We start from the raw sequence: 19,280 nt of genomic DNA, 5'->3' as shown, positions 1-19,280 counted from the left end.
TAAATAAAAAAAAGCCCATACAACCTACATTTTAAAATGACTCACATAAATTATATTAATTTTGATTTCTGGCTGACTTTTTTTCTTTTCTCAATCATAGAGTTTTGACTTACTATATTGACCTGATTAAGAGATGATTTTGTTCTTGTAAAACCTAACCCACCAGTAATAATAGTTATGTAAAAAGTCATGCCATCAGTGCCACTACGTGCTTGGAAGAGTTTTGATCTCATGACAAGGCCAGTCCAGTCACCAAAGAGAGAATAGACTTCACTTGGAAGTGTGAGGAGCGCTCTGCTGGTAATAAGTGCAACAGTCCAAACAGAAGCCACAGCCAAACATTTGCAATTTGCCATTGTAGTTTGAAAAGTTAAAAATACCTCTAATTAGTGTAGTGCTTGGCTTTACAGAGCAGCGAGAGGTTGCAGCCCTGCACCCATCACCCCATGCTTACACTCCATCTCATGGGATCGGTATGAGTGCTTAATAAGTGCTAAAAAACTCAACTCTTTATAAAGGAGCCCTGGAGAGTCTTGTGTCTTTATAGCACACTCCTATCTCTCTCATCAAGTCGATTTTAATTGCTAATTTGAGCAGGATCCAAAAGTTAGCGTTGAATCAAAAGTAAGTAATTTCAAGTTTTAAACCAGTGCATCTTTGTGTTTCAACATGAACAACCAGGTCAAGAGTGCGCTGTCTGATGAGCACGACACAGCTGGTCCCTGGTACCCTCTGAGGAAAGGGTGGGAGTCCGGCCGAACGTTTAATCAGGAAGCTGGACTGCTGCCACTGCTGGATTTGGGAAGCCCCCGGGGATCAGACTGGCTGGAGAGACTGTCCTGTTACTGGCCAGGGTACGGTCCCGCGCTCCTGTCCATGCCCCACATCTCTGGGTCCCTGGGTCCCAGCGCTGGTCCAGAGCAACACAAGTGGAGGGTCTGCCTGGATGTGTCGCACTTCTCGCCCTCAGAGATATCGTTGAGTGTGAAGAATGGGTTTCTTCAAGTCGGAGGTATGTTTGCTGCGCGCTTGTGTGGTTTATAATGAGGATGAAGCTGGCTCTTCATAGCTACTGTTCATTTACTCCTCTGTGGATAGTGATTTAAGCACTCTGCCCATCCACTGGGGAGCAATGGTTTGAAACGTATTGTGTCCCCAAAAGAGTAAGTAAGGCATTGTGTGTAAAAACTGACAAAATTGAACATATTTGGGAGGGAGGGTCGAGCCAGGTTTATGTCTTGCTGTGCCTTTCCTCAAAATCTTGTAAAGTACAACATTGTAAAGTTTGGTGAGTGTGAGCACTTAAAGAGCTGACCTTTATGTCTCTATGGGAGAAAAACACATTTTTGGGAAACAACCCTCAAAGGTACATGTATGCAGAAGCTTCTAGCCTCCTAGCCTTCTAGCCTTCTAGCCTCCTAGCCTCCTAGCCTCCTAGCCTTCTAGCCTTCTAGCCTTCTAGCCTTCTAGCTACTGGCATTCATGTCTCGCATCAAGAATGTCTGGGTTTGACTTCCTGACAGTCTGGGTTTGCACTCTTCCTGACCGATGGCCTCTGCTACATTAACAGATGGGTTTTATGTAGAATACCTCTAAAGTATCTCTAATTGTGAAGTGATTGCTCAATAAATGTACTCTTAATAAACTCCCTGTTTTCATCTACTGACGCGTAATATCCTGTGCTGATGAAACAGTTATCCAAACAGTTTTCTCTCAATTCACAAAATGACCCCCTAAAACACCAATGAATAAAAGGTTATTGTAACCACCACATTAGAGGGCTGCTTAAATAATGTGCTGCGGGAAATTAAAAACCACAGCTCTGTGGCAGAAATTAATTATTGCGTTGAGTGCTTTTGGTTTTGTTGCTTCTTACATAAAGTCTAATCCGTCCTTAGGGAAACACGAGGAGAGGCCGGACGAGCACGGGTTTGTTTCCAGATGTTTTACAAGAAAATACAGGTAAGTAAAGCATACGGCAATAAACTACAGATGGATTAGCGAAGAATGTACATAAATATATAGATAAGATGTCAGTTACTTCAACAAGCTAACTGGAAACAAACTGTAAAACTTTAAATGTGTGTTTTCTGATTGATCATATAGTTTGTGTTTTTTCGTATCGTGAACATTTTAAACAGATCTGTATCGTATATAGCACACTTTTTATTCTTTCAGCTTTGTCAACAAAGCTTTTCTTCACATTTAGGGATGGCAAAAAGAGTTCCAAAATGTTGTATTGAAGTAAGCCAAGTATTTTGTAGTTAGAGATCCCAGAGGTGTGTAGAGTAACAGAGTAAAAGGAGAGTAAAAGGGGAAACTATTACTCAAGTAAGAGTAACTTTAAGAGTAAATATCTGAATTATAATTTGTTAATGTAATTGGAGCAATAACTAAAGCACACAATCTGGTAGACAGAAATATATCTAGGGCGGGTGCAAGAAACATAATTTTTTTTCATTTTGTTGACATAAAGCTATTGTCACTAGTATGACTTACTCACAGTTTACAGTTGTTACTTAATAAAAAATATTACAAAAAATATCTTAGAAATAAATAATAACAGGATGTATTTATCTGTGATATTGAAAATGTGTTACATGTAATGTGTAAACATACAGCCATATTTTTAGCCTTATACGCTCAATAATAATATTATTGAGTGTATTAGGCTAAAAATGTGAGGTTAAAAAGAATTAGAAAAAATATCAATGTCAAACATTGGCTTGACTAAATTTTCCAACACCAATATTGGTGAAAATCAGTCGATATCAGCTAATACCAGTATTGGAACCAATATACCACACATCCATATTTCACCCAGGAGAGACAAAGAGACCACGAGAATGGACTGTTTAGCAAGCTTTATTCTCAGACCCCAGCGGAAGACGTTGCAATCATGGGCACTCCATGATCTATTTGTATTAGATGTCTCCCCCCGGAGCCTGGAGACTGGTGGTGGTAGATGTGAAGAGAAGGTAGAGGATGAGGGGAATGTAGAGGAGGAGCTGGGGAGGTGGTGGGTCGCAGTACGGTTTGAGCGGCCGAGCCATCTGCCTGAAGGCTTAAATGTGACCGCCTGGTGCTGATCGGGAGCGGGGAGGAGTCACTTTAGAGCGTTGATTGGGGATGAGGAGCAGGTGCGAGGGCCATGGTGCAGACGCCCCCTGACCTTTCACCCTCCTTCTTTGGCCAGGAAAAACTGCATAACCTCTTTGGGATAAGAGCAGAAACCTGGGAGAGTCCATGGTGAAGTGAGGGATCTGACTCTCACAGACGGACAGGCGGGCGCCCGCTTGAGTGTGATGATGGCGCTGGGAAAGGGGTCCTTCCATGGTGGCCTTGACGTAGATGGGTGGAGTTAGGTCTCCCAGGCTGAATTTACGCAGGCTTCATTTGTTATTACGTACAAAAGTGAATTGTAGTCATCTCTTTGAATTCAATTTAACAATAAGAACGTACTGTACCACACATGGAAACTATACTGTTTAAACAATAGATGCTCTTTAAACAATAGAGGCTCTTGTCTACAACATCTAATTATCTCTGCTAGATAATTAGATGTTGCATGCTCTGACTTTGTTATGTTAAGACTATATAATTAGTAACTTAGTTGACACCTTCTTCACTTACAGGCTTCCAGCTGAGATAGATTTCACCAAAATAGTGTCATCGCTTTCAGCCCATGGGCTCCTGACTGTCGAGGCTCCTGTGACTTCACGCGCCGTCCCTGCCGCCATTATCATACCAATCAAGGTAAAGTCATCATGAAAGCGCTTTATAGTAGCTGTTCATTAGATGTGGAGTTTAACGAGAGAGCAGGGCTGAATACAAGAGATGACATGGCCTCCAAATAAATGTTAACAAGTATTACTATCAGTCTAAAATACTAATACTTGAAAACTGGATAAACACTGCTGCATGTTGTATTGTAGGTGGAAGAGGAGCCATCAGAGGATCAGAAAGAGGCACAAAACTCCTCTGATCCAGAAAAGACAGTACCCGGCGACCAGGAGGGTTCCGAATGCCATGAAGATGAGCAGGAGAAGACCGCCCAATCAGAAGAGGGGAACGACGCGTGCAAGGGCTGCGAAATTAGCAAAGAAATGTTATAAAGACACTGAGTTATCTGCGTTAGCTTGCTTTGTTCAATATCATAACAGAGTCTCACATGAAGCATTCTAGTGTTGTACGCTTGAATTAAAACTATGGCATTTGCAAACCTCAAATTGTGTTGGTCATTTTTTCATAAACGTTTTCTTCACTGCAAAATCACACTAAAATATCCCCCCAAAAATGTGTTTTATTTGAGTGAGTAAGAATAGTAGTATAGTATAGTATTCCACCCTTAAAGGCAAGTTAGTCAAACTTTATTGGCAGCAGAGTGTTAGAAACTTCTAAAATGGCAGTAACAACATTCGTAAATGTAGTAAATGTAGTAAAAGTAAATGTGGAATCGAAATCAGCCCTAGGATATTGTGCAGAGACTATATAAGTCATTGCATATTACTTTTAATTTGAAATGACTTATAGCTGCAAACATCACTCTATTTTAGTTCAAGGGTCTCAACGTAATGAACTTATCATTCGCATTAGTAACGTGTCCATGAATATAACTCGCCTTTGGACAGACTGGCGTTACTCCAACAGGACTGTTTCCATGGCAACCTCCATCCGTGCGGATCATCCCATAGTAATAAGTACAGTTGCTTACGTGAGACATCAAACGGCGCCATTCCACCAAAAATATGGAGGCTTTTTATTGTTGCGAATCCAGTTTGGACATTCCGAATGACCCTTCTGCTTCCACAACCCGGAAAAGATTATGTTATTTCGCATCACACAACATACAATGGAAGAAAACCCATTAATTCTCCATCGTTCGGAGCATATTGGCAGTTCAGGCGTCCACGGGCTCGGTCCATTCAACATGCGCGCTAAGCCTCGTGTTAATCTGCTGCCCAGTTCCTGCTGTTAGCCAACAATAAGAGCACAGACCGGCCATAACCCTGGCATGAGGCCCAAGTGTGGCATGGCCCTCAATCAAACAGAGACGCACGGGGATTCTGGCGGCGCTGCAACCACCAAAACAAAGACATCAACATGAAAGAAAGCACAACATAAAATGTGTTGGCAAATGGGGCCATTGTCTCCTCCGTCATGCAGTCGCCTCCAGTAGGTTTAATATAAAAGACAGATCAAAACATGAGACCATTTATTGCTGTTAAATAATGTGTGCTTGAGCCCATAATATACTCTATTTAAAGCAACAATTGATGTAATTAGGCAAAAAGGTGATTATTTTATCATTTAGAACATAATCTAACTTCTCTCTAGGGCTGTTGTTGATTAAATTAATTCTTTGTTGATTAAAAACAGGCCATGTGCATTGATTAGTCTACTAAACGTTGTGCAGGGAAAAAAAAGTCTCAAAACTACTGTACATATCAGATCCAAAGTGCAATGAAAACGTCTTGTAAACATTTGCTTTTAAAAAGGCAGATTAAACTCACAACTTATTCCCAAATAACAAACTAACTCATGCCAAAAATGCTTCTTTCTGATGTAATCCAATACATTTCTAAAGCAGGCATGTCCAAACTATGGCCCAGGGGCCAAATGCGGCCCTCAAACCAATTTTTGTTGGCCCTCCAGCTTCCTGCTATGTCGGCCCAAATTACAAAAAGTAGTACTTTTTACTGTGAAATTGGGAAAATTCAGGCATAATGATGTTATACAACCTAATATGAATGTTCTAGGTCTAATTAAAGGTGTGGAGGCTCATCGCAATTACATCAAATGCAAAATTTCGAATGATTCACTTTGTCATTCAACAAATTCGACATTGTCAAGTTGTTTGTGGCCCTCTGCCCGTTTAAGTTTCAAAATGCGGCCCTTGGTAAAAAAAAGTTTGGACGCCCCTGGACTAAAGACTGCATGAACCGACCAATCAGCAGCTCTTCTCCTCTCTTCAGATGGACAGGTTGAAGCGCTTCCCTCTTTGATTCTGTAAAGTCCACACAATTGACCGTCTTCATAAGGAAACGTGTTGTGCGCATTGATCTCGAGCTTTTGAAAGAGGTTTTGCGTTTCTGGGATGATGAAACGATCCAGAAACAGAAAAGGCTCCAGGAATCACAGCAGGGACCATCAAGTGCAATCACTTCAAAGACTGTTGAAACCAATCACCACAAGAAAAACAATTGACAATAATAATCATTCATTTATTGATTTTTGTGTAGTAGATAGAAACAAGACAATTCTAGCTTGTTGCCAAACTCAGGAAACAGCTTTGAAAACGGTGCTAATTGGAGGAGGCTTTATTTGAACAAACACTTAGATTTATATCCATTTACAACACAGCCAGTATCATGTATTTATGTAGTGTGTGTGTGTGTGTGTGTGTGTGTGTGTATCTGTGTGTGTGTGTGTGTGTGTGTGTCTCTGTGTGTCTGCGTGTGTGTCAATAACGCGACACAGGACATAAAGGCACTGTGGGGGAGATTTTTCAATGACATACAGACTAAATTATCTTAATATTTTAAGATTATATTATATTTGAAATAGCCACTTATTTTCTTGCTGTGCAATCATCAGTCTCAGAAAATATATTTCTGATATAAATACACAAAGTAATGACTTGTAACAAACAAATCATGAGTGGTTTCATTAAATAATGCGGTACTAGAGGAAATTACATTGTATATTTGTGTTCTGCTTGATAAAAATCGAGTATTATTTAAATGTACGGTAGCAAAACTACACACGAAAAATACATTAGAATTTCCAAGTAAGACAAAAATTGCATATTAGACGATAGAAAACTTTGATAAAGGACATTATTTTGTGAACTAGCCTTGGCATAGTACATCCCTCTAATTGTAACAAGAGCACTTGAGTATTCTTGCACTTCACAAAATGGGCTAAAGTCGCTCTAAAATAACGTGTGTCTGAAAATATTAAACTTTAGTGTGACACTATGCGGACTGCTTTGGCCTGTTGCTGTGTTAGCAGTTAAACCATGGGTGGGTCTGGAAGTGGGGGGTCCTCGGGGTGCTCCGTGTCCCCGGGCAGCAGGTCCTCGTTGCTGAAGAGGTGATAGGGAGGAGTCTGCCGCGCCTCGATGATGAGCACGCCCTCTGGAGACAAGGAGGCAAACACCGTCACCGGGTCCACGTCAATGGGGATTCTGCGGAAACAAAAGGTGTTTCTTTACCGTCGAGCATTTCCACACCGGACTCACTCAGCAGAATTTGTGTTTTTGTGTTTTTCTTTCAGAAAAAAGACATAATTAAGTCTTTGTTCCAGTCCTTTCACAGGCGACTGCTAAGCTGACTTAACTAGCCATAGAACAAATACTGTTAGTTTAAGTGCCTCTGACAGGTTGGACTACTCATTGAACTAAAATGCAGTTAATATAAATATATTTTGAATTTTGCTAAAAATGATCAAAATTTATAACAGAATAGCACAATGTTTAAGTTCATAATTTCACTTCCTGTTTGTAATTGACGTCAAAGTAGGAAATAAACCTGCAAACACTGGACAAAAACTCATCTAATGTCACATTTATTTTTATTTGACGAATAAAACTATGAGAGCAACTTTAGTTTATCGATCTATTATCATGTTTAGTCAAAAGCTGTTTTTTTTGGGTGTGTAAATTCTGCATAATACTTGATTAAATACTTATAATACTGTCCCTAGTGTGATGTAACTTCCTGTCATTTTCTACAGATTTGTCCACATTTTCTCCACAAGTATCGAATTGATTGGGGTAAAACTATAATGTATGTATAATGTAATGTACAACAGGTATAAATACACCAACGAAAGTCAAAAAATATCCTAAAACCTGTCATACGGAGTTTAAGCATATGCAATATTCATATTAAAAGAGCCCATGACAGGTTGGATGACTCATTTGACTAAAACACAGTTAAGATAATTATATGTAAGATTTAGCTAAAAATGTTATCCCAGTTTGACAAATGTTTAGGTTTATAATTTTACCTCTAAAATGTAAATTATAACACATTGGGAAACTCCATAACTGTTACCAAGCAATCGTGTTGTAATCTGTGCTAAGACTCATCTAGTGTCACAGACATTATTATTGGACAAATGGAAATGTATGAAAAAACCTTTAAAAATAGTATTATATAGTTTGTTGTAAATTGTGCCAGAATGTTCAGTTGAAATTATGAGTACGAGCTCGACATGTACTACGCACTTTAACATTACCACTCAACTTTATGCAATCTAATCTACTCAGAAGCCAGTGCTTTTTACAGAATTATTGGGACAAAAACAGACTCAGTTTCCAGGCAAACTAATAATTTACGTGACCAAAACTCTATTCTATCTCAGCAATAAAATCTAAGAACACTAGCTTTAGGATGCACAAAAAAAAACTTTATACGGCACCTGAAATGCTGTATTTTCTTAACTGTACGGCTCAGATCAGATGTACTTTCGTGAACTCGGTCCTCAGAGAAATTGTGAGGATTTAAGATGGAGAAAAACAAAAGTTTAGTTGGCGGAATACTCGGGTACTTGTGTGTGCTTAGAGCATGTTAAAAAAGCACAAGTGGGAGGAACAGAATCAGGGGAGCGAGAGCGCGAACTGCCTGAAGACAGTGGAGCTCGTTTCCACTCCCTGGTCAGGCTGCACTCTGGCATTTAGCAAAGTTTGGTGCAAGACACTCTTTCAATACCAGGAGAGATAATCCAGTGTTGTAATAGCGGTTATATTTTGACTGCAACAAAAACTATTCTGCTTGCTTCTTTGCACAATTATCACAGCTCTTTTCACACCCAGAAGATGGTGCTTTCAGTCACAAACGTGGGCAAAAAGCAGAGGAATAACGGAGGTATAGGCTGTGCATCCAATTAAAGACGGTCTGCCGTTCACAAGTCGCACACCTGTACCTCCATCTGTGCCTGTGCTACCAGTCACACGCACAAGCGATTACCCGACATTAGGCATTTCCCTCCTCTTTTCTGTCACTTTTTTGGACAGAATGTGTCCTATTTTCCACAGCCGCTTTGTGATAATTGGCTTCCCAAACTTGCAGCTTGCAGGATTTACGGTGTTTTGATGGACACCAGCCAGAAATGAACATGTTGATCCGCTTTAGCAGACACTATTGTTGGGAATGGGAGCGCGTCTTTTGGGTCGGATTGGAGCTTAATTATCGCAGAATGCCCACGGCTTTCATATTTTTAAAGAAGGCATTTTAAGAGTCTCTTTTGAAGCTGTTTTTGACTAAATCTGTCCTGGAACATTTAGTGGCTTTCTTTTTTTATTTCAATTTACATTTTGGTTTTGGAGAAATAACATATTGGCGGCACAGTGGCAGAATGGTTAGCACTTTTGTCTCGCAGCAAGATGGTTGTGTATTAAACTCCTGGGCCAAACCGGGCCTTTCTGTGCTCCAAAATAGGGGACAAACAAGTGTGGTCTAAGATATTGTCCCACTTCAAGCAGGGATTGGTAAATAAGTTCATATTTAATCATAATTTAATTGTAATTGAAATGTCCATGACAGTTCATTCTCATCTGTTACTTTGAGAGATTTGTTTCCTGCTGCCAAAAGTACATTCAAATATCCATCTATTGGTTTTGATGCAGGAGTTTTATGTCCCAGATGTATAAAATAGTAGTGCTTTAGTAATCTCAACCCAATATTTATGAACAGACAATCACAAAACACATTTTTCATGGTCATGGTGTGATAAAACGCAGTGATACATTTTTCCAGTTGAATTTCTTTCCCCTTAAGTGTTTTTCCCCCAATATTGATCATTTCAGTTAACATAAGAATGCTTAAATAGTTGCGTTTTAAATAAAAGACTAATATTAAACAAGAAAATGTCTTTTGTCGGGTATGACGTTGTAAGTAGGCATTTAAAAGGAGTAATGTAGATTTTGGAAAGGAGTAATGTAGCATGAACTCGTTTTCATGGACTCGTGTGGATTTAAGTTTCAACCCGATTACATCATGTACCAACTGTAATTTACCCGTCACATAAAAATCCAAGTTACATTTCAAAAGACTACATAACCACAGAGGTAATAATAATTTCAGTAACACTCTTCCTGCTCCGACAGCTCGACCATATAAGGCTGTGCAGCGGGCTTTGTGTGAGCAGCCATGTGTCTTTGTGAGTTAATATAAACATCAGTCTGACCTGGCCTTGTTTCTTCAGGCAGACACTGGTTTAATTAGAGAACGCCCTGCGCTGTGGACCCTCTGCCCCTCCGAGACACACACACACACACACACACACAACCACACACTTCCGAGTCTATTGAGCAAGAACATGGACGCTGCACCCTGGAGAAAAAGGTCAAGTCTTATTTATGTGTGGACAAATACAATATCACAGCGGGGTTATAGAGAGGAGAACAGTTACTGAACAACGATATGACTACTGCATCTTCCAAACTGAGGCATCGCACTAAATTCAATATATATTCCAGTGACCATTGGAATAGATGGTTGCACGTTGTGGTTGTGGTGTGAGGAGGAGGTCAGGTGGATTAATTGGATACGAGACCAACGTTATTGAAAAGATTTAGAGGCTGCAATAAACAGTAGCAAAGGGAATGCAGACTTCTAGATGCTCAAATGATAAAAGTTATATTTCACCCTTTACTACAGGGCTCCTGCATCCCTAAAACAGGTTAAAGCTGGCAAGTTGCACCTCTTAAAAAGCCGTAGTTCTTAAACACAGCGCTACAAAGACGGAAACAAAAAGAGGAAATTAAATCATGCTAAAAGGACAATTTATTTTGAGTAGGACAAATCTTATGCCAATCTCGTGTCTCATCTTATTGGGAGTTGTGTCTCGTCCCACCCCCGTGGAGCTCAGCAGTGACCGCCCACCGCTCGGTCCAGACAGAACATTTATATTCATTTTTCCCCATTGCGATTCAGAAAGAAAAATGATATTAAATGCTCTAAACCTGGCTCGGAGCTACAGTATGTGCTGAGTAATAAGCACAAGACACATCATTTTATTTCAAATCGGTTTCTGAAACTTTACAAGTCACCAAGTTATTGAAACATTTTGCCAAAACACTGAAAAGGGGAAAAAACAGGAATGTTTCTAAATAACTTTGGAATGATCCATGTATATCATACATAATAGTAAATTAAAAAAAATACTTCTTGTACTGACATTTACATCCATTGTCTAAAGAAAATGGTTGTGTTTTTCATTATTCCTGGAGTTGCGAGTAGCTTCAAGTACCTGGAAACGTATATTGATGACAAGATAAACTTCACACAAAATGCAGATGAGGTCTATAAAAAATAAGACTTTATACGAGGCTACCCCAAATAAATTGTCTGTTTGCTGTAACCCGAGTCAACATTTTTCAAGTGGCTCGGACGGTAGGCAAATTCTTATTTTTTTTACTTTGAAGGCAAAAAAAAAGATCAACATTTTGCCATTTTTTGAGTCGGAGGGACCACCAGGGGTCAGGCTTCAACAGTCAATGACGGAAAACGTCTCTATCAACCCGATTGGGAGACTAAATCTCACGATTTTAAGACATTTCAATCGACCTTTTGTACGCCGCTATCCTTTATTTTGGTAGCGAAGGCGAGCGGGGGGAACATGCGGGGGACACGGGCGCCGCCATGTTTGTTGTGATGACGCTACTGGGCGTGTGTCAATCCCAGAATGCATTGCGTAAAACACTCTGACAGAGCCTGGCATGTCCTATGGACACGTCAGTGGCGCCGACTGAGGCACTACACTTTTGTTAAAGGCAATTTGTCGTCATTTACCCGTATTCTGTTTCGTTATAGACACATGTGGGGGACTGACTATGGCTCAGAACGTTACCTTTGCCATAAAGATGAAAAATAGGATAACAAGCGTGATAGATGTGTTCGACACGGTGGTTTAGGAAAGTCCAGTCGGTGAGTCGGCGAAATAATTGAAAAATAAAAGAATATGATGTTTGTTCAACAAAATGCTGATAAAAGAATTTCAGTCGGCTAGTTTCACACCGGGTCGGTCGGGTTACGGCAAACAGACATATTATTTTGCTCAGCCTGATCAGAAAACTCTTTGGACTGAGCGCACATATTCTGCAAAGAGTTTATATCAGCTCGACTGAAAGCGTTATAGTTTTTAACATCACAGTTTGGTCATGTGACAGTGACTAACAAGAACAAGTTGAACAGATGCTTGTGAGATAATTGGCAAAGAAACACATTGAGTGTCTTTCCCGGTTGGCTGTGTACAGGATGCACCAGAGAGAGGCTGAGGATCCTCTGTGTGAGAGGTTTAAGCTGACGTCATCAGGGCGTCGATGCAGAATGCCTTTAGCTACGAAGAATGCTGGTGTGTACGCGCAGCACACTTCTTTGAAACGCAGCAGACTATTTAACCATTGCCACGACACTACCAGTACATCACCACCAGCCTACACAGACATACATCTAAACTATTCATGACTTTGTGAGCGTTTCCACTTCAAAGTCCACTTCCTGCTCCATCGTTCCAAGAGCCGGTTGGAGTCTTTCTTTCTGTAAAAGTCACTCGCAGTCGCTGTTCCGTTTTGTAGGACCAGGGGCAGCAACCTTATCTGTCCGTCTCAGTTTATTTATTACCACCTGCACATTTTATCTCACACATTGATTTTGTGCAGCTGCCAACAAGCTCTCCAATATGATTTTCCCTCGAGCAGAAACGGACGAGACGCGGAGTGGACACAGCTTCAATCACGCGCGCACACGCACAGAGCGGTTGTAACGAGGATAATTGTGCATTCGGGCGCGTGCGTGACCTCCCGTTCGAGCGCTACCTTTGCTCCCGAAAGCGCTTCACAACATCACACTTGGATAATAATTTACATATTCCAACCCAAGCTTGCATGGAGCAGAACATCCATCCCAGTGTTTGTGTGTTAATAATTACAATGTAACAACACTACTTGGCGATCTGCTGGTCTGTGTCCTCCAGCTGCATAAACATTGTAATATTTGATGTTATATTGCAGCGACCATACTGGAGATACATGTATGTACACCGAGCTGCACCCACAACTATACTGCTGTTTTTGGGTTACAAACTATATCCTCCTAGGACCTAGTCTGGATTGCAATACTTGTTTTTCTCTACAAAGTTCTGTTGTCCACATTTGAGCTCATTATTAGTTGTGACGGACGTTTTTACTCAACTCACTAACTTAGGACTCGACTGCCCCGAACATAGACTCACATTCATACATAGCATTTCAAATTTCTAACCACAAACTCTGTAATTATCTATTCAAACTCACTGATCTTATCCCATCTACATTACTGCATTACAAGCAGGACTTTGACTAACAGAACTTCAGTTGAAACCATCCATAAAAAAGCCCATCATTATTCATCACTGCAGAATCCTTGACAAACACAAATTTCCCAAGTGGGACAACACGATTAAACATGCTGATTTTATACTAGTGTGCAAAATGTTAAATTACATTGCTCCCCCTCCTTTAAAGGAATTTGAAAAAGAAATTCAACAATAGAAGGTTCAGGAGGCGATCGTTCTGTGCCGTTCAGACAAAGTGTTTTTGGACAACTATCGTTAGCTTACTGAGCGTGTCAGGCCTAAACACAGAGCGGCTCATGTCAGAGCGCTGTCAACACTGCAGCTCAAAAAATGGTTCTTGGAAGGTCAAATACGTTACAATGAGCATACTTTTATTGTTGGTTTAACTCCAAATGAACTGTTATCTTATTTGATATGTGGACTGAATGTGGGGCTGTGTGACCTAGTGCTGTTTTGCCCAGTACTTTGACCAACAGGTCAAGGGACTGAAGATTAGCCACGCTTTAATCTTTATATATTTACATGTACACTGTTCATTATGTGTGTTGTCTCTCCTTGCCCAAGGACACAACACCAGTATAAAGTAGGGCTGTGTTCTTGGGCCCTTTGCATCGATTAATCGTCTATACAAGGGGGGTCAGCCAGGCGTTGGCAAAAGCTCTCAAAACTTTAAGAATCTTGCACCAAAACTACTTTGTATGAGAGAAGGCGTCGCCCGCATCCTCGGAAGTGAAAAAGCACATTAAACTGTCCAGTCACCTCCAAAGCTCCAGTGAACTCATTCTATGCTTTTTCCTTCCTGTTGTGGTCCACATACACCATTCATCATAATCCTGATCCAATAATTAGAAGACTTATACAAAAGTGGTTGATTACGACACCATTGACCTGAAGTATTAGTACAGCCTGAGTATGAAGTATTAGTACAGCCTGAGTATGAAGTATTAGTACAGCCTGAGTATGAAGTATTAGTACAGCCTGAGCACGCAGTCGGTTTAAGCAGGACTTTAAAGACGGCTCCTTCACAGTCCGAGCCACCATCTCATATCGGCTGTGACCCTGCGCACTGCCATTATAACTGAACAGAAGCATAAACAGCTCGTTGACCGTGCGAAAGCGACAGCCTCGTTTAAACGATAATTTCCCATCAGACAAAAAGGAATAATGACAGCGGTCGCTATCTCTCCTGTGGCAGCGGATTTGTGTATCGAGGCCAGTTATTTATACGTGATCCCTCTCCTCCCCCTCCGTCTCCGCGCACTCGCCCGTCATCGGCGTCAGGTTGCGCTCGGATGGGACGCGCGGGCCGTTTCTACCAATTAAAAGGATTGTGATCTGAACTGTGTCGAGCTCGCACAACGGCGCACTAATTAGCAACAGAAAAACGCGGCACAAATGAAGTGGCGCGCCGGAGACTCGAGCTTCGCACCAGTGATTAACTCCAACCGTTTGAGGCATTCATCGGCCAATTAAAAGGCTCCTATGTGGCGCGTGAAGAGACAAAGAGTGCACGGGGCCCAAAGCCGGCACAACGTCAGGCTTATGAATTATATATTACAAGCATTAACTATGGCGGTCGATCTTTATGAATGCAGTCATAATGAAACGATTCTGTTTGTATTGGAGAAGAGATGTAGAGGAAATACAAAGGGACATGTGCCGTTCCTGTTACAGATGTGTAACCCAAACTCTACAGGATACTCACTGTATTTTCTTGGTAAAGTTCTTTGTCACGATGCCTCCTTCTTCCTGTTTTTCTTCATGTTTCCCTGTTGGAAAAGAAACACAGTGAATATCTCGTATTATGACATATACATAGATGAATAAATTGGCCCGTAGACAGTGTATATGGTATATGTGCTATCCACTCGGCCACAGCAGCACAGAACTCATAATATTCAATGTTGTCAGATCAGAATAGTAACTTTCTAGTTTGCTGCAGCATAATATCGTAATTCTGGGCGTGGTGTGATGGACGGGACATAATTCCCACATGATGAGACATGATCCTCGGACATCATTTTGAAGAAGTAAACAGAGCGATCCAGTTCACAATGTTTGACTTATTCTATTTTTGAATATTTGCTGTTGATGTACTTTGAGGAACTATGGCTTCTTAAAATGTGTAACTCACCAGTGTTTAACCCTTTCATTGTGCAACTGTGCACACATTTCACAAAACCCTCTTCCTCATGCGTGCACAATCTTTGAGGCGATGTTATCTCTCTCCATCCCTAATCAGAATGATAATTAACTACTAAAAATGTAGTCACAGGGTGTTCAAATACTTACTTTCCTCCCTGTATGTTTTGCCCAAATGATTATTTCCCCCTGCAGGTGGTGTGAGGCCCTATCTAAAGGAAACAGGTGTATCCAAACTTTCATAAACTTTCCGTCAACATCCACAGAAGGCTGATCAAATAAATGGAAAACTAAACATTTTTTTCCCCACTGACGCAAGACAAAAAGGGTGGAGATGCCAAACATTTCATCATAAGCTGTGCAACATGTTTTCATTACAATGTCGAAATGATTTAAAAGTATTTTGACTCTGTTTTCCCCCCCAGGAATGACCCAGACATATCTGCGTAACCTTCGAGGAACAGCTTTGGTTAACCCTGTATCTCCAGCGTGCTGCAGCTGCTCAGGGGCCGGTAAATGTCACAGACCTCTGACTCCCTGTGCCATCCTACACCGAGAGAGAGACGTTTACGGACACTCGGGCGTGACACGCGTGAGACCACAGCCATGACTGTCTCGTCTTTGTGACAACTTTCCCCTGATTACGCTTTGTCCACAGATATTTCAGAAATAACTGAGGTGTGGCGTCTTATGACATATGTGCCAGATTCCTGAGACGTAATGTAATGAACCCAAAGAGATGAATGCAATCTCACGGGCCATTGTGCAACTTTGTACTGCTTTTTCTCTCTCTCTAGTGTCAGATTTCTGCTATGAACCCTGGTTGATCACTATAGGAACATTGACCTACATGTTGTCCAAGAGGCATAACATACACTATAGAACAGTTATAACAGATCGCACTGGAGGAAGCAGAGAATAACTGTTTTTGGGTAAAGCATTAACAGTGGTATAAGCCCAGGAGAGAGGAGCCAATGCAAACAAAGCAAATCTAAATATGTATCCGCCGTCTGTGCCGTAGTGATCTGATAAAACTGAGCTCTGTGCTTTGGAGAGTTGTGAGCCCTGAGGCCACTGGGGCAGACCCACTTTTAGAACAGCTCTCCAACTGCTGTGGCGGAGGCTGATGGAACGACCCAACTGGCAGATCAACAATGTGGCTATAAAGAGCTCTGGGGGCTCTTTTTAGGATGGGTATCCCCGGAATCCATGTGTCTCACCGGGCGCACAGAGGCCTAGAAGAATTGGCCCCTGATCAACGAGGGGCAGGAGGAGCAGAGGCTGGATGTGTACAACTGTTTCCAGAAGCTTCTCGGCTCTTTGAGGTGCCACTGAACTGTTGCCACAGGCCTGCAGTCTAAAAGCAGCGCCGGGACAAGTGAGAGAGTCTCCAGGAATCTGAGACAGGTGTTAGAGCTCAGGACAGCCAGCGCCGCCCTGGTGGCCACAGTCAGGACTGTTCTGCTCTTCTAGGCCCAGGCAGGACGAGGATTAGAGACAAATACTCTCCAGGCAGCACATCATTCATTTCATTAGCACTTGATTATGTGATTTACTGACAAGAAACACTTCTGGAAGCTTTTTTACAACACAAAAAACTGAAAAAAAACTACTTAGGTCTAAACTATTTTGTCCTCCCACTTTTAGTTTGCTTTTTCTTTTAACATTATTAAGCCAACGTTGTTCAGAGCACTATTTTAGTATTTGTGTCTTGGCTTTAGTTCAGATTATAACATCGTTTTGCCTTCTGTTGTTGTCATAACAACAGAGACATGACTGTTGAAGCTTAAATGACTTAAGGATGTCTATAGTTTAATATAACAGGCCTGTTAGAGTTTTTGACTGTGGCCTGCAGTTAGATTGTCCATGTTATATTTGGACATTGGGGTGAACTGGTCCCGTGACACAAACAGGTGGTTCATAAAGGTTTGAAGGCCCCATGACCCCAGGGGACCCGCGGGCCTCACGCACTCACCTGACACCTCCACAAAGCCGTCTCTGGTCCTGATGTGCAGCTCCTCTGGCTTGAAGCTGTGCACATTCACGCACACCTTCCACGGCTCTCCGTTGGTTGTGGCGGGCGCGTTATGTGACGAGGGCTCCCCGTACCTGCTGGTGTAGAGCGTGGGGCCTCCCGCGGGGAAACCTGTGCGTAAAGGGCCACTAAAAGGCATCGGTCCTATGTGCGTGCTGAGGCGGCCGGGCCGTGCCCAGCCAGGCCAGTCCATGGCCAGGTCATCGGGGAACGGAGACATCCCGAAGTCCTCGTTCATGAAGCGGGACGCGAGAGACTGGTCCCGGAACGGGGACTGCTCCCGGAACGGGGACTCGCTGAAAGGGTCCCGGGGAAAGCGCTGACGGCTCCCCATGGTGTAGTAGTCTCCCTCAGCCATGGCTCAAAAGTGTCAGAACAAAGTGAACGCAACAGCACGAACTTTGGAAACGTCTACGTCCTGGGAGACGTGAGGAGGCGCATCACCTTCACGCGCGCCTCGTCCTCTGGTCCTTTTATTCTTTTATACAGCGCAGATCTCCCGAACGATGAGTCGAAACAAGTGTCGTGACGGTGCAGAGGGACCTGGACATGGGTCTGGACATGGATCTGGACATGGACCTGTCTGAGGGACACAGCACCGCAAAAAGACTTGACTCATAACCAATGACAGCATGACCCCCTGACTCCTCCCACTCACTGCAAACTTCTCTGTCCCAGTAAAACGCGTCAATTAACTTATTATTAATGAGCTTTTGGATTGCATTACAAAGTGAACCATAATCAACTTTAGTGCGTAATTACCAAGTACATTTTATACACTTTTCCCCCACATCTCATCCATTGTTATCTGTATGCAATAGTTATAGTGGCCCCAGCTATAACAACATTAATTATAGTGTGAGTGTGAGTACTTCTGCAACAGACAATGCTTGGATATGATCTTAAAACTGCATTGCGGGTCTTTCCCCTGCTCTACCCAAGTTTGTAATAGTTTTTACAGTGTACATGTGACAGCTGACCCAGGGCCGGCCTTCTCCTGCCCTAATAGAGCTTCAGCCCCCTTTCAGTGTGCTGCTTCAGCCCCCTCCTCTACGTGTGACTCAATGTCTCTTTTATTAACTCTTAGGTCATGATGCCTTGCAGGAAAAACTCTTTCACGTCATTTAGCGGCTAATGTTACAACTCCAGGTGCATGATGTTATGGACTTAAAGAAGGAGAAGACGCCAGGCGGTTCAAGATAGGAGATGATTTAATATAGCTTTTTCTCAACACGCAGAGACAGAGGGGTCATGGGGGTCAGTTCCAGGTGACACGTTGTTTACCATCAGCCCGACACAGATCAAAGATGGCAGTGGAAGCAACACCGGTTTCACAATGTGCTCCACTTGATACAGAAAATAGAGAGTTTGTTTTGTTTTGTACCCAAGCACTGGTTTACTATTGCTATATGAGCAGGTTATTTTGAAAAAACAATTATAAATAACACAAAATAATGCTATATAATTATGCTCACTTGATTAAAAAAGTGGAACGCATCAGGTTTCTACGCTCACACTCGAAAATGAATGAAACGTTGACTCCATCTATGTATAGTAAATGACCTTTTGCCAGCTTCAAACTATTTGCTTTGCGTCAACATAAAATGATTCAATAGAAAAACTGACATATTATATATAAAAAGCATAAACTTTTTTATTTTTCTTTGGAGTGCAGATTGAAAGTTGTGGCTCAAAGTGACAGCTCCATTCAATGTTTTCCCTTCTTTCTAAGACTGAGAGCGTTTCCCGGGTTTGCCAC

General features: G+C 41.9%; 2 protein-coding genes across 2 annotated transcripts; one reads left to right on the top strand and one right to left on the bottom strand.

Annotated features, from left to right (window-relative positions):
* The first annotated feature begins 558 nt into the window (after window positions 1-558).
* Window positions 559-4,209, top strand: LOC140347161 (heat shock protein beta-1-like). Its single transcript, XM_072433507.1, has 4 exons — window positions 559-1,012; window positions 1,899-1,962; window positions 3,636-3,756; window positions 3,936-4,209. Exons 1-4 carry the CDS (start codon window positions 670-672, stop codon window positions 4,113-4,115), a joined length of 708 nt encoding a protein of 235 aa, XP_072289608.1. The 5' UTR covers window positions 559-669; the 3' UTR covers window positions 4,116-4,209.
* A 2,176-nt stretch (window positions 4,210-6,385) lies between these two features.
* Window positions 6,386-18,109, bottom strand: hspb8 (heat shock protein b8). Its single transcript, XM_072432529.1, has 3 exons — window positions 17,462-18,109; window positions 15,050-15,113; window positions 6,386-7,189 (listed from the first exon to the last, which is right to left on the bottom strand). The coding sequence occupies exons 1-3, from the start codon at window positions 17,877-17,879 to the stop codon at window positions 7,015-7,017; spliced, it is 657 nt and encodes a 218-aa protein (XP_072288630.1). The 5' UTR covers window positions 17,880-18,109; the 3' UTR covers window positions 6,386-7,014.
* Between the last annotated feature and the right edge of the window lie 1,171 nt (window positions 18,110-19,280).

This window comes from Eucyclogobius newberryi, unplaced genomic scaffold (genome assembly GCF_026437365.1).
Source record: "Eucyclogobius newberryi isolate DKJ021-1_F unplaced genomic scaffold, fEucNew1.0.hap1 SCAF_6, whole genome shotgun sequence".
Taxonomy (NCBI): domain Eukaryota; kingdom Metazoa; phylum Chordata; class Actinopteri; order Gobiiformes; family Gobiidae; genus Eucyclogobius; species Eucyclogobius newberryi.
The sequence above is the reverse complement of the archived record's forward strand: the minus strand, read 5'-3'. Positions and strand labels throughout refer to the sequence as shown.

Coding starts and splice junctions, on each gene's coding strand:
- LOC140347161 (XM_072433507.1), top strand. CDS start 670: ATGAACAACCAGGTCAAGAGTGCGCTGTCTGATGAGCACGACACAGCT. Junction 1,013..1,898: donor TGGGTTTCTTCAAGTCGGAG/GTATGTTTGCTG, acceptor ATCCGTCCTTAG/GGAAACACGAGGAGAGGCCG. Junction 1,963..3,635: donor TGTTTTACAAGAAAATACAG/GTAAGTAAAGCA, acceptor CTTCACTTACAG/GCTTCCAGCTGAGATAGATT.
- hspb8 (XM_072432529.1), bottom strand. CDS start 17,879: ATGGCTGAGGGAGACTACTACACCATGGGGAGCCGTCAGCGCTTTCCC. Junction 15,114..17,461: donor CGGCTTTGTGGAGGTGTCAG/GTGAGTGCGTGA, acceptor CTTTTCCAACAG/GGAAACATGAAGAAAAACAG. Junction 7,190..15,049: donor AACTTTACCAAGAAAATACA/GTGAGTATCCTG, acceptor TTGTTTCCGCAG/AATCCCCATTGACGTGGACC.